This window comes from Rhinatrema bivittatum, chromosome 1, assembly GCF_901001135.1.
Source record: "Rhinatrema bivittatum chromosome 1, aRhiBiv1.1, whole genome shotgun sequence".
Lineage (NCBI taxonomy): Eukaryota > Metazoa > Chordata > Amphibia > Gymnophiona > Rhinatrematidae > Rhinatrema > Rhinatrema bivittatum.
In genome coordinates, this window is record NC_042615.1 from 516,534,997 (window position 1) to 516,549,891 (window position 14,895).

The 14,895-nt window shown below is 41.5% G+C and overlaps 1 protein-coding gene across 3 annotated transcripts in view; it reads right to left on the reverse strand.

Annotated features, from left to right (window-relative positions):
- Positions 1-218: 218 nt before the first annotated feature.
- The window catches only part of LOC115096961 (cytochrome P450 1A1-like), a 53,284-nt gene continuing 38,607 nt past the window's right edge, over positions 219-14,895 (reverse strand). For 2 of the 3 annotated variants that reach the window (XM_029612317.1, XM_029612308.1), the window contains 2 exons: positions 5,754-5,840; positions 1,858-3,141 (listed from right to left, as the gene is read on the reverse strand). In XM_029612317.1, coding sequence (XP_029468177.1) covers positions 2,859-3,141; positions 5,754-5,840 — 370 coding nt within the window. In that variant the 3' untranslated portion in view covers positions 1,858-2,858. Of the gene's footprint in view, positions 865-1,857; positions 3,142-5,753; positions 5,841-14,895 lie in introns of those variants that run through there. The other variant, XM_029612324.1, reaches the window with a different exon arrangement.

Sequence of the window (14,895 nt, forward strand, 5' to 3'; positions counted from 1 at the left end):
GCTTACTGCTATATTACTGGACTACTGTACTGTCCATTCCTTGGGCAAGATTCAACAGCAGTATAATAAAGCCTTCTTTCCTCAGTGTCTGCTTACTAAGAATCTAATCAATCTAGCCAATCATTGTGGTTCCCCATGGGCCCCTCCCTGTGGGAGGAGTCATCGCCGCTTTGACCAAGAGTCCACAAATATGCCACAAACACAACATTCTAACAGGACATTAACTGCAAAAAAAGAGACCTGTAAATTATTATTTCTTCTGTATGTGACTTACAGTTTACTATAAAGGAATCAGTAGACAAGGTTTGTTTTTGGCATATAGTAAGCACATGGAGTAGAAAAAAAATGCATGATCTATGAAGCTTGAGAAATGATCAAGAAATTAGCAGCTAAAACTGCTATGTACTGAAGAGCATGATTTTGCAAATAGTAAAGAACATAACGTGCAATTTCTCTGCTTATGCAAATGATCTGGGTAGAAATATTGCATGAGAAATTTTTGCAAAAGCAGATAACTACATCTCACTGAGGTGTTTGCATTTTTTTTAGAAAATCAGCATGCAAAGACAGTTTTGTATGCTGGTATGTGCCATTAATGAGCTGCTTTACATTCCAGTAGCTCCTTAGGGTGCTGCTAATGGATACAGCTTTGGCTTGTGGCTTGCTGCTCAGCTATATTCATGACTGCTTCTTCCAGCTGGCAGTCTCAGCTTCTGTCATCTCTCTGGTCCTCAGCTTCCTTCTGTACGCCAAGTCCGTCTGTACGGAAGAGTCAGCACTTGCTCCTCACTGGAATTCTGGTAAGTCACTTCCTGGATGCACTTATGGAAAGTGTACACATTTTCTAGAACATTGGTTACCAACCTGGTGTGTAAAAGACATCACAAGTGGGTCCATCAGAAGGGAGGCAGCCAAAATGTAACTGCTGAGAGAAAGAATAAGCTGACATCACCTCTGAGGAGTTCTTCTCTATGGCTGTTGCTGCCTAATACCACTGTCTGATCCCATGTGGAGAAGAGGAACATCGCAGGCTCAAGAAGCCCAAACCAGTACAGAGAAGAGGTGGGCTAGACTTATGTTTCTTGTTTTTCTCCCTACTTTGGGTCTTATGTTTATTGTTGTATGTTTGTCTATGACTGTGAATGTAAAGTCATCCCTGATTTTAATGATATGTGTACTTTTGTTTGCTGCACCAAACTAATGGAGGATGTGGGTTACTAATTATTTTAAATTAATAAATAAGCTATTAATTTGAATATAATTTTGTACATAGCAAACTAAGCACAAAAATGTACTTCTTACAAACATTCAAAACTTCCCACACTATAAGCTAAAATAGGCATGTTGTTACAAATAATACACACTATTTGGGATTTTGCACATGAATCCCTATTTGCAATTTTTTGCACTTTAATACATCACCCTCTAAGCTTTAATGCCAAAAAAAAGATTGAGTCAAGCACTTGCAGCCAATGCAATACTGTGCACTGGCCACAGTGCACAGCTCAACACATGATTGATTGCACATTCTGGACGTGCGACCATAACCTCCAATGCAAAATAGGAGTTAGCGTGTCGGAAACGTGCATCCAATCAAACACATAGTTAATAATGCTCATCACATGTAAATTCATGTTGATGAGGCTGTTACCTATTCCCTCAGATGCAAAAAAAAAAAAAGTGTGCTCGAAGCACACATTTTAACCCACAAAAATTAACGCCTGCCTGGAGCAGGTGTTAATTCTTGAGGCACCCAAAATAATTACAGAAAAGCAGAAAATACTGCTTTTCTGTTCCTTTTTTCGATTCCTCTGACTTAATATAATTGCAATATTAAGTCAGAGGAGCCAAAATAGGGGAATTAAAAAAAAAACATTGGTCTGGTGGTCAGGTTAGAAAAAGGGACGCTCATAGAACTGAGCATCCCTTTTTCTAACTGGCTAACAGCCACCTCTCCTGAGCGCTTGCTGCCGAGGAGGCGCTAGGGGAGCACAATTTCCTCTAGCGCCTCCATTTTACAGCTACATCCGATTTAAATATTAAATTGGGTGCCTGAGAGAGGTGGATAGGTGCGAGTGAGCTCTTAATCATGAGTGCCTATTTAACGCATACCGACACTGCATCGGTCTGTTGGAGTGCAGAAATCAGAAAGAGCTAGATGGGCCTTGTGATCCTATTGTTCTGTCTTATTTTTTCTATGTTTTATTGCACATTGTCTACATATTTTGAGTAAACTGAAAACAGGTGAGGTTTGAGATGGAAGATATAAGTAGGGTGACAACTTTAGCTATCAAAATTCAGGTTGCAGTGTTAACACAACAACAGAAGCTTAAGATGTAACTCTATGGCTTAGTATACCATACATGTTCTTCATATGTTTATTAAATTTTAAATGATTTGGTAAAGTTTATTCATATAGTAATCTAATATATATTTATAGCCTCAGTACAAGTCTAATGAAGCTCTACATAGAGTTTTTTCAACTATTTACTTCTGCTTTATATTCTAAAAATCATTGAAAATTTTAGAAGTAAAAAGTGGATAATAATTTTTGTCTCTTGTGCAAGTTGATAGGTATCAAACTACAAAAAGCAGCCACCATCATCGTGAACATTTTTCATGTTACAAATCTGTTGTTTAACTTGTTTTCACACTATCAGCAATATTCCACGTTTTCTATTTCCGGTCAGAAAACAAGGTTTTTGACAATTCTAAACATATCATTAGTATAATACTTTGAAGTTTAAAACCAATTATCCAGAAAGCATTCATGCTTGCAAGTTTTTAGAAATCCCCACACTCTCCCTAAGAACTTTATTAGCTGAAGTTATGTCTTTTGACATGGTTCTTTACAGAATTCAGGTTCGCGACTCAGCTTTGAGACGGTAAGCCTGAGGTTTCATCACAATGCCGTATACTGGTGTCAGATCAAGCTTATCTCCAGGATGTCTTTCCACTCTCAACTGTTGGAGGATGGCGGTAAGAAGCAGGAACAGCTCGTTGCGGGCAACATCTTCCCCCAAACACTTTCTTACTCCCAATCCAAACAAAACGACCTTTTCAACCATACTCTTGTCAAGTTGTTTGTTTGCATCTAGAAATCTTTCTGGCGTAAACATATCAGGATTCTTCCATAATGTTCTACATCACAAGGAAAGAAATACTTTGTTTCTCTAAAAACATTATTTATGATCTCTGCGTCCAGATTGTAAAAAAAAAATAATTAACCTAAATGTGCAAACAAAACGACTACAAAAACTCAAGGCAATTTTGCTTATAAACATAAGAAATATTTCAAACAAAAGTAAAATATTTAACATTATTAAATATAGGGAGAGCAATTTTTAAAAGGGCTACTGTGAGCAAAATGGCATTTTTTGCATAGAAATGGCCTTTTACAAAATTGCCTACCCAATATGTGGGTAAACTTATGCAAACATTTCATGTCTGCACATGAGATTACTCAGACTGAGCAGAGACATTCCTGGGGGAGAAGCTAGGGTGGGGTTTGGATTTATGTGCATACCTTTCAATTTTAAAACATATGTATGTAAATTTCAGGGAAAATGTGTGAACATATTTTTGAAGGTATAACTTGTGTGGGTAGATTTGGTGAGATAACTTTCAAAACAGACTAATAAAATGCAATGCAATCACTAAAGTATAATACACAAATAAAGGAAGCATAATGGGACAATTTTCAAAAAACTGTTCAGTAGCCAAAAATATTCAACTATTTTTAGCCAGCTAGCTTTGGGTTAATTTTCAGCCATGATTTATTTGGCTAGGTAGTGGCTGAAAGTTATTCTGTGTCAACTTAGCCCACAATCTAACCCACTGAGTAGCCTTGAAATAACCCCCTACCCCTCCACCCCACAATGCCCCAATCTCCTTCCTTCTGGAACTTATAAAAAGATTTGCCCTACTCCCTGATGACATCTCCCCCCCCCACCACCACTATTTCCTCTCCTTCCCACATGTGGATCCCCATGAAACTAACACACATCTTCCCAAAACAACCCTATGACCCACCCTCCTGACTGCAGAGCAGCACCTGATTAAGGCAAGAATTGCCCAGAACCTTTGCTCCTCCTCCCGATCCACAGGCAACACCTGCCTATGTAACCTTGAACTGACCCCCTACTACCACCACCACCACCTATGACCTTCCAGAATCAGAATTTATGATTCCAGAATGTTCCTTCTTTACTGGCAGGAGGGAGGGAGAACCTTCTTGCTAACACCATTGCTGACTAATGAAAGGTAAAGTAGTTCCCCCCCCCCCCCCCCCCCCACAGGTCTAGTTTTAAGGATAGCCACAACTAAAATTTATAAACCATCTTTACACATATCAAGCCTAAGAACAGGTTAAGTTGCACATTAGGAGGGTCTCATAAACTTGATTTAGGAACCTAGCATAAACTCAGAGCGATTAACTGTAGATGGATTTTTTGGTTAGGGTTAAATAATAAGACTTAATAATTAATGCTTTCAAGATACTTTAAATTAAAAGATTTGAATGAAAGGTCGATTTTAGTCTATGACTCAGCATGATATACTTTATAGAAAGATATTTATGCTTGCTCAACAGCACGACATTCAATTCATTTTCAATTAGTTTACAAGCATTTTTGTAAAACTTTGAACAAAAAAAGCCAACATTTTTTCACTTGAATTTTCAGTTCAAGTATGTGGACAAAATAAAGCTGGAAATCAAAATAATTTGTTTCCAAAATAAATACTTGTTGCTCCCGTCAGTCACAGATGGCTGCACCCTCTATTGCTCACCTATTTTCTGCCTAGCTCAGTCCCCTTCGGGAAGATGGCTGCCTCTGCCTCGCCATGCTGACTCCTCTGGCGTCCTCAGTCTGACATGGGCGATTGTGTTTGCCATCTTTCTCTCGGAGTCACCTAGGGCATGCACACGTGCGCAGCCCCATCTTTTACTTGCGTCATGGTGGGAACCTCGGGGGGCGTTCCCACTGCATGACGTCATAAGCTCTGGTATTTAATCTCCATTCACGATTCTCAATACGAGTTAGCAAGGAATCCTCCATGCTGATCTCTCTCTGCTACCAGATGCCTCCGCTCTGTGTACTCTCGCTCCAGGACAACTTAGGTATCCGCTCCTCTGGGGCCTTGCCTCACTCCTCTACACCCTCCGGGGTTACCAGCTACCAACAAGGAAGCTTAAGGTACCCGCTCCTCGGGGGCCTTGCCTCGCTCCTGTCTACCCTCCGGGGTTGTCTATCTCCTACAAGGATGCCTGCTCCTCGGGGGCCTTATTTCGTCCCGGACCTCCGCTCCTCAGGGGTTCTCTCCTACTACTGCTACCAGCATCAGAGTAAGTACTATCGCTCCAGTTCTGTCTCTGCATTGTCTCATCACTCTCTCCATAGATCCTCAGCCTACCCCCCACTGCGGACCATTATCAGATCTACTCTCACTGGCCTTTCCACCTGGCCCTGGGTTCTCGGCCTACCCTGCTTCGCGGACCATTACCGGACGCACCTCCCTTTCGGGACCTGATGAGATTGTGTGCTGATTTCCACTCTGCAGTTTTCGGACGGGACAATATAAATCTACATTGCAGTATAATAAAGACTCACTTTCTTTGTGTCCATCTCTGCTTAAAGAGCTAGATTATCGCTGCAAGTCCCCGCAGGGCTCCACCCTGTGGGAGGTGCCATCTCTTGCATCGACCAAGGGCCTACGCTTCAATATCCAAAACATAACAATACTGATTTACTTACTGATCATGGTTGACTTGATAAATGTTCACAAAAACACAAGTATTTTTAGGAATGAAGTATTCATATAGAGAGGTATCCCTTGTTGTGCTATAAGAGAAAGAACAATTGTTTCTATAAATATGGCAATAATTCTAAAGCTTTGTGAAAATTCAGTCCCAGTTACACAAATAGGCAGGAATGATCCAGAGAAATTGCAGTAAATCTTGTAAAATTGCAGTAAATCTTGTAAAATCTTGCAGTAAATCTTGCAGAGGGCCCAATATATGCTACAATATATTGGGCTCTCTGCAAATTTTACTGCTGCATTATAAAAATTAAAAAACATTTAATATTAACTTATTGTACAGCAAATGTTTTTTATATATATATATATTTTAGAAAGGCATTGGATGTATGAAATTATGCCAAAGGGTTTCATATATTTCAAAGTGTGAGTTATAAATGCAACCTAGTATGTATGCTTCATGTTACCATGCAAAACTATATCAGGGCAGACATGGGTGAGTCCTGTTCCAAGATCAATGCAAGGGAAACCAAATTCAATACCCCAAAATCCATTGATTTACATAAATGCATGTTTAACACATATGCCTGCATTTTTATTGCAACAAAAATAAAAAAAATATAAACTGTTGGGGACCTATAATTAAAACATTAAGCTAATTTCATGGTATGAGTAAAGTTATTTAGAAGCTTTGGTTGCCAAAGTCACAATGTCCTGTTTTCTCATATGGCTTGCAATATGATGGCCTCTTGATGTAACATGTGAGTCAATTATTTTTATTGGATACTTTGGACACCAGTTTCTTGGAGGTTTCTTTTTTGTTCTGATTTTCTGGATCTACTAGGATTTTCAGGTTTTTATATATAGATATTAATAAGAACATTTATGATACTAGACAATAAGATGGTAATTTTCAAACCGGTGCGCGAGTACACATTTGCGCACATGTATCTGCCCGCAGAGATGCAACCATTTTATAACATACATGAGCGTATGTGCACATGTTTTAAAATAGTCTGGCCGTGCACACATGTGCACCAAATTTTAAGTGGGCTGTGCCTGTGTGCGCAAATCCCGCTTTTACTGCATAAGTTGGGGGATTTAAAAAAAGTGGCGCACACCAACGCCATTGCCAGTTAAATCAGTTCGTGCCCAGTTCACCCAATTAAAGGGAGGATCTTTTAAACCCCTGTAATTTGATAGCCTCCGCTCTCCCCAGTTAGCCCTGACCCTTAAAGTCCTGCAGATCTGCCTAGTTTTCTTTATTTTATAACTTACACCTCCTCCATAACAGAAGTAAACTTATGAGGCAGGGGATGTGGGGTGCATGCCCAGGCGCGTAAGTATTTATGCACACATCTATGGTTCAAGCCCCAAAACACCAATGCCCCACCCAGACCATGCCCACGAACTGCTCCTTTTTGTAAACTTTGGAGATATGCATGCTCCGGCAGTTATGCGTAATTCTGGGCGGCTTTTAAAATCTGCTCGGCACATACGAGCTCAGCTTATTCGCATATCCCCTAATTAATGCACGCACTGGGCTTTTAAAATTCATCTTTAAGGTAGCATCTTTATTATATTCTCCCTTTTAGTTGGTTTGGCTTAATTTGAGTTGATGAATTTCCCTGCTGCCTCGGGATTTTTATTAGTAACAGGACATTTATCCCCTCTAGCCTAACATCATGCCCTCTCCCGTTTCTTATCACCACTTTCTCCTTTTAGATCCTATGATTTTGATCAGTGCTCATTTATTGAGAATGATTGCTTTAATTAGCTACCTATTGTTCCAGGCAGGATGGCTTTAATTGGTGCTGGCTGATCCTGGAGCCATATTATGGCCTCCTGCCTGAGGAATAGTGGAAGCTGCTTTAACACTCTTTTTAACCTCTGCACTTCCCCATCCCATATCTCTATTCACCCTATATTCCAACTTACTCTTTTATTTGTTCTATACTCTTCCATCTTCATCTTCTCTTTTGTATCACTGCCTTGCCTCTGGAATACCTTTATTTTCCCCAGCTGCAAACCATCTCTTTCTCATCATCTTCAATTAGTGCCTCAAAATACAAGACATTTGGGAAGTCTACTAGATACCAGACCATGGCCTCCTCCTTTGATGTTGCTACCATCACAAATCATTCTCTGTTTGTATCTCTACCTCCTTGAACTGTATCTTCTCTGTCACAGTTAAGCTTCACCTAGATTACAAGCTGTTTTTGGTAAGGAGATGCAAACCCCTGTTCTTTTTTAATGTTTGTGTTCCTTGTCTGCATTACCTCTCTTCTCTTTTATAAAACTTTACGTGCTGATGATGTTCAATAAATAATCACAATTACAAAAATATACTTGGATCTTCAACAAAAGAAAGGAAATTATTTCAAATTGGAAAAGATTAAATTATAGGCGTACAAGGGTAAATGTTCAATAGTGCACCAAACTGTAAAGTTACATGCATAATTTTAAGAATGCACAAAACAACCTGATTTTCAAACACAAGATATCCACATAAAATGGATTCCAATATTGGGTTATTATGCAGCTAAGCACACACATAACCTTCCCTGTTTTAAAATGGGGCATAACGTTATGTGCATAATGGCATGCTGTTTGCATACATTAGTCTGACAATGGAAACTGTGCATGTAAATTCATAACCCACAAACCGGAAACACCCACAACGCCTTTTTAAGGCAGTTACATTTATTTACATTATGAACTTCCACAGATAGGCACAGTTTTAAGCAGCTAAAAATCCACTAAAGAACAACCTTAGGGAAGAACATTTTCAAAGTAATCTAGCCATGTTAGAAGAGAGTAACGTGCCTTGATTGCCCTGTCTAAAAGTTGACCTTCTTGGCCTATCTAAAGGCACACATGGGCTTTCACAAAGTGAGTACTTTAGCTGGAAGGTAAGGCGACATTCCTGCAGACATGTTTAGGTCGAGGGAGGAAAACAGCACACATAACATGATATTTTCTAAAGTACGTGCTCTTTTTTTTTCACCCTTCTCAGCTGCCTGCACAAAATAACAGGTGCAAAGTACATAGGTGCTTCAATGTGCATACTTTATGCTAGCTTTCAAAGAGAAACTGCCAGGGTAGTTTCTCTTTGAAAATTATTGTAAAGTCTACATGGTAAAAGCAGCCATGCACTTTATACAAGGAATGCAATTTGAAAATTTCCCCATATCTAACATTCTCATCTAAGGTTTTGAAAATTTACCAAGCAGTATCTAAAAACATGACCAGTTTTTGTGTACCCTCTACTACTTCTCTTCCTGTATTAATGTGATAAAATACATATCACCTCCCACTAGATCTGTGTCTTAGTTTACAATAAAATAAAAAATTCCATGCTGGTTATGTTTAGTAGGGATGTGCTGTCATTCACTTTCTTTCTTTTCAATTAGCTTGTACTAATTTTTTAGTGCAAACTAAAAAACTGTAATGTGCATAGCCTGCTAAGGAATGGGTGTTCCAGAGTGGGTAACTTATCCAGCTAACTCCAATATTTGAAGTCAGCAAATACGTTTTTCAGCTAGTTGTAGCCAGGGGTGTAGCCAGAACTGATTTTTTGGGTGGGCACAAGGTTAACATGGGCTGTAGGCAAGCAGGTCTGAGACCTACTAGTTATATTCTTATTGATAAATAATGCCATATACTGCACCCTACAATGGCTTTCTAAGTAGGTTGCAAAAACCATTGGGGTAGATTGTGCACTAGAGATGTGAATCGTGTCCTCGATCGTCTTAACGATCGATTTCGGCTGGGAGGGGGAGGGAATCGTATTGTTGCCGTTTGGGGGGTAAAATATCGTGATATATCGTTAAAATCGTTAAAACCCGCTAAAACCCACCCCCGACCCTTTAAATTAAATCCCCCACCCTCCCGAACCCCCCCCAAATGACTTAAATTACCTGGTGGTCCAGCGGCGGTCCGGAACGGCAGCGGTCCGGAACGGGCTCCTGCTACTGAATCTTGTTGTCTTCGGCCGGCGCCATTTTCCAAAATGGCGCCGAAAAATGGCGGCGGCCATAGACCAACAGGATTCCACGGCAGGATGTCCTTCCGGACCCCCGCTGGACTTTTGGCAAGTCTTGTGGGGGTCAGGAGGCCCCCCCCCAAGCTGGCCAAAAGTTCCTGGAGGTCCAGCGGGGGTCAGGGAGCGATTTCCCGCCGCGAATCGTTGTCCGTACGGAAAATGGCGCCGGCAGGAGATCGACTGCAGGAGGTCGTTCAGCGAGGGTTCCGGCGCCTCGTTGAACGACCTCCTGCAGTCGATCTCCTGCCGGCGCCATTTTCCGTACGGAAAACGATTTGCGGCGGGAAATCGCTCCCTGACCCCCGCTGGACCTCCAGGAACTTTTGGCCAGCTTGGGGGGGGCCTCCTGACCCCCACAAGACTTGCCAAAAGTCCCAGCGGGGTCCGGAAGGACCTCCTGCCGTGGAATCCTGTTGGTCTATGGCCGCCGCCATTTTTCGGCGCCATTTTGGAAAATGGCGCCGGCCGAAGACAACAAGATTCAGTAGCAGGAGCCCGTTCCGGACCGCTGCCGTTCCGGACCGCCAGGTAATTTAAGTCATTTGGAGGGTGGGGGATTGAAGGAGGTAGGATTTGACAAGGAAATGTTTAAGTTATTTGGGGGGGGTTCAGGAGGGTGGGGGATTTAATTTAAAGGATCGGGGGTGGGTTTTAGCGGGTTTTAGTGTGCCGGCTCATGATTCTAACGATTTATAACGATAAATCGTTAGAATCTCTATTGTATTGTGTTCCATAACGGTTTAAGACGATATTAAAATTATCGGACGATAATTTTAATCGTCCTAAAACGATTCACATCCCTATTGTGCACCTTGCGCGCGCCGAACAGCGCTGCCTTCCCCCATTCCCTCCCCCTAACTTGACCTTCCCAACCCTTCCCCTAATCTTTTCCCCCTTAGCCCTACTCTAACCCCCCCAAAATTTTTTATTTTACCTTTTGCCACTGTGCCAGGAGCCGCTGACCCCGCCCCGCCCTGGACCACCCCACCCCTTTTTGCAAGCCCCGGGACTTACGCACGTCCCAGGGCTTTACGTGTGCCTCTGGGCCTTTTTAAAATAGGCCCGGCGCGAGTAACTGTTTTAAAATCCGGCCCATTATGTATCATGCATGAAACTTTAAAACATTTTACCTCAATCAAGACTTACTAGCATTAAAAATCCTTATTAATCTGTATTAATTTATTTTATATTTATTGCAGTTTACAAATGCATAAGTATATCATGTAAAAAGCAAAGAAAACAACAAACGGATCCAAGCAATCATGTAATAAAACACAAATCAATGAATTCTTTCATGAATCCTCTTTGCAGAAAGCCAGGAATCATAACTACAATAAAATATAATTAATCATCAGAACAAGTGCAGAGCAGAGCTAGGACAATTCACATTACAACCAACATGAAAAAAATATTCAACTTCTGGTTTCATTCAGCAAAAAATATCCCTCCATTGCTTAACATTTTGTGAAGTAATACAAACTCCTGCAAAGAGACATCTAGAACCTTGCCATACCATTCAGTCACTGCACTGACTCTCAGGACTCATATAAAAGCAACCTTATGAAAATACTACACCAGGCCCCAGAACATTAGTATATTACCTACTGAAATAACAGAATAAACTGGACTACTACAGAGAAACTACACGCTAACAGAAATACTGCACTTCAGTCACACACACACAGGCAAAACAGATACCAACCCTTACCTAATATAGAAATAAGATACTACAAATTAGAAACAAAAATATGCAGACAAATCCAAAATAGAAAGCCTGAGAATCTAAACTCTGAACAGTGGAATACTAAAAAAAGAGTAAAATGCAAAAATATAAGAAATGCACATTCCTAAAGATGGCATATTCCAATTGCTAAAATCCCAAAATAATTTTTTTTTACCTTTGTTGTCTTATCTTTGTATTTTTCTAATTAGTTGGTCCCAGTATCTTTTTTCCCACTCTTCCCTAATCGGTCATTTCCTAATTCCTTTTTAGGGTCTCTCTTCGTGTTCTGTTTCTTTCCTACTGTCTTCTTCCCTTCCTCCCACACACACACACACACACACACACACAGAGGCTCATGCTTTCTGTCACAGACTCCCTCATACACACAAGCTCTCACTCTCACATTTTCTACACATACACAGACACACATACGTACACACACATACTCAAGCTCTCACTTGCATATGCTATACCACAAACACAAGCTCTCACTCTCATATATTCTCTCCAACACACACACAGAAGTTCTTACTCTCACATTCTCTATACACACAAACACACACACATACACACACAAGCTCTCACTCTCACATGCTGTACCACACAAACACACACACAAGTTCTCACTCTAACATGCTCTATCATATACACAAACTCTTACTCTCACATGTTCTATCACAAACACAAGCTCTCACTCCCTGGCTCCCATTCTCACACACACACAGATAAACACCCAGGTTCCCATTCTTATCCATACACAGTTGCAAACCCAGCTTCCTATTCTTATCCACACACAGACACACACCCAGATTCACATTCTCACCCACAGAGAGATGCACACTCATGCTGCCAGTCTCACTCTCTACACCCACACACACCAGGCTCCCATTCTAATCCACACATATGCTCAGGCTCTCATTCTCACCCACACACATCCCTAGGCTCCCATTCTAATCCACATATACAACCAGGCTCCCATTCTCACCCACATACACACATTCAGCACCCATTCTCAACCATGCACACAGGGGACCTTTTCATTAGAAATAGCCAAACTCCTACTTCCGCTGTTACAGGAATAGGATCCCACGACGGCCTTTTAGCTCCAGTCCTCTTCTTCACCATTGCGGGGATGGGATCCAGTGATGGCTTTGCTGCTCTGGCCTTCTTCTTCGCCATCGCAGGGATGGGATCCCATGAAGGCATTGCAGCTCACTGCCCTCCTCTTTGCCATCACGGGCATGGGATCTCACAATGGCATTGCAGCTTGGGTTCTCTTCTTCGCCATTGCAGGGAGCCCTGGTTGGGTAGGCCTGAGCCCAAAGTGGGTGGGGCATGGCTGTACCACTGGTTGTAGCCATACGCTAGAGCAGATCATGAGGTAGGATAACTTTAGACTTAACTGGCTATTTTCTAAAAAGTTTAGAGCCAGTTAAGTGGCTCAGTCGGGGAAGAAAAAGGAAGCAAGGCACAGGCCTATGGCCCAATTCATCTTGCTATTTTATGCTTACATAACATCACTGCAAGCGGCCACTTCTCCGCACTGCTGTCCTGGCAGAAGGCTTTATATAGGTACCAGGTGAGTAAGAGGGGTATTTATTCTAAATGTGCAGGACGAGGGAGGGGATGGGAGCGAAGTTGCTGAGCTATGCAGTACTTCCTATTTTTTAAAATATCACCATGGCGGGGTTTGAAAAGATTGGAAGAATGGAGGGAAAGGGCTCGGCTGGCAAAGCAGCTCGGTTAAGTACTAGTGCGACTAGGGGAATTGGGTCACGGCATGTGCTTCGCTTCTTCCCAGCCCCTCCCGAGCCATTTAATTGGCTATATTCTTTTTGGAATATAGCTGGTTAAGTCTTAAGTTATCCAGCAACAAAAGGCCAGATAACTTTAAACCTAACTGGCAATATTCAAAAGATGCCTAGTTAGGTTTAAAGTTATATAATATAGCTGGATAACTTTATTTGGGGATATTCAGTGAAACTTTTATCCTAATGAGTATCCAGGATAACTTATCTTAAAAGAATCCATCTATTCACATAACTCTAACTGGCTAGGCGAACCTTTACTCTCGCTCAACCTAGCCGCCCCACTCGAACCAATCGTTTGGGTATGCTCCAAATACCCTCCCTCAAAAAAGCACACCTTTCCTCAACAAGAGACAGAGCCTTGTCTATTGCGGGTCCCACCTGTTGGAACAAACTACCTCCAAACCTCCGTCTTGAGCCCTGCCCCAAAAATTTAAAAAAAAATTAAAGACCTGGCTATTTAAACAGGCATACCCAGAATAGGAGCCACTCCAGCCTCTCTCCCCCCACCCCCCCTTCTGCTTTGACTCGGATATGATCACCCTGCCTTGCCTTGTCTACCTATCTGTAACACTCTGTTTACTATTTATCTATTTAATTATCTTGCATTTGTTGTTGACCTCATTGTTATGCCTTCATTGTTAACTTTAACCTCTCTCTGCCTCACCCCCTAGTTATCTTCCCTCCCTGTCCCAGTTCCCCCCTACCCTGTTCCATGTAATTTCTAACTTTTGTTTGATGTAAACCGATATGATGTTCACATGAATACCGGTATAGAAATGTTGTTAAATAAATAATAAATAAATAATCTTAGTCGGATAAGTTATTCATCATATATTTTTTAATATTGGCCTTCAAATATTTAACATGTGTTTTTAAAACATAGCTATTATTTTACTATCTTAAGGCTCTATGTACTAAGTATTTTATCCTATAGACACAATGGGCCAGATATTCGTACCTACATGCGGGCGTAAATTTGTGTGCGCAACCCGGCGCACACAAATCTATGCCCGATTTTATAACATGCGCGTGCAGCCGTGCGCATGTTATAAAATGCACACTTGTGCACCTTCCTCGTGCCGAGCCCTAGGGGAGCCCCAATGTCTTTCCCAGTTCCCTCCGAGGCCGCTCTGAAATCACACGAAACCCTTTTAAAATCCGCCCCAATGTGATCACTGTTCAAAACTGGCCATTTAAATAACTCGGCCACATATAAATTATACAAGGTATATTCAGCGGCATGGCTGTGCATTTAGCTGTATAGGTTATGACTAGTTAAGTTTAGATCTGCTCTTTGGCACATCTAACTTAACCGGAAAGCTTATGCTGCTAAGACCAAATATCACTAGCTAGCCGCATAAATTATGCAACTAACTTGCTGAATCCCACTCTGCCCCGCTCCGCCCACTACAAACCCACATCTTATGTGGCTTTTTACCCCATAAATAACTTATGCAGCTTAGCGGAGGCGACTGCTGAACGTAGGTGCATATTCAGTGGCTGTTACTTGCTGCCTAGGGTACACTTATGTGAATAAACAGCGCTGATTGCACTTTGAA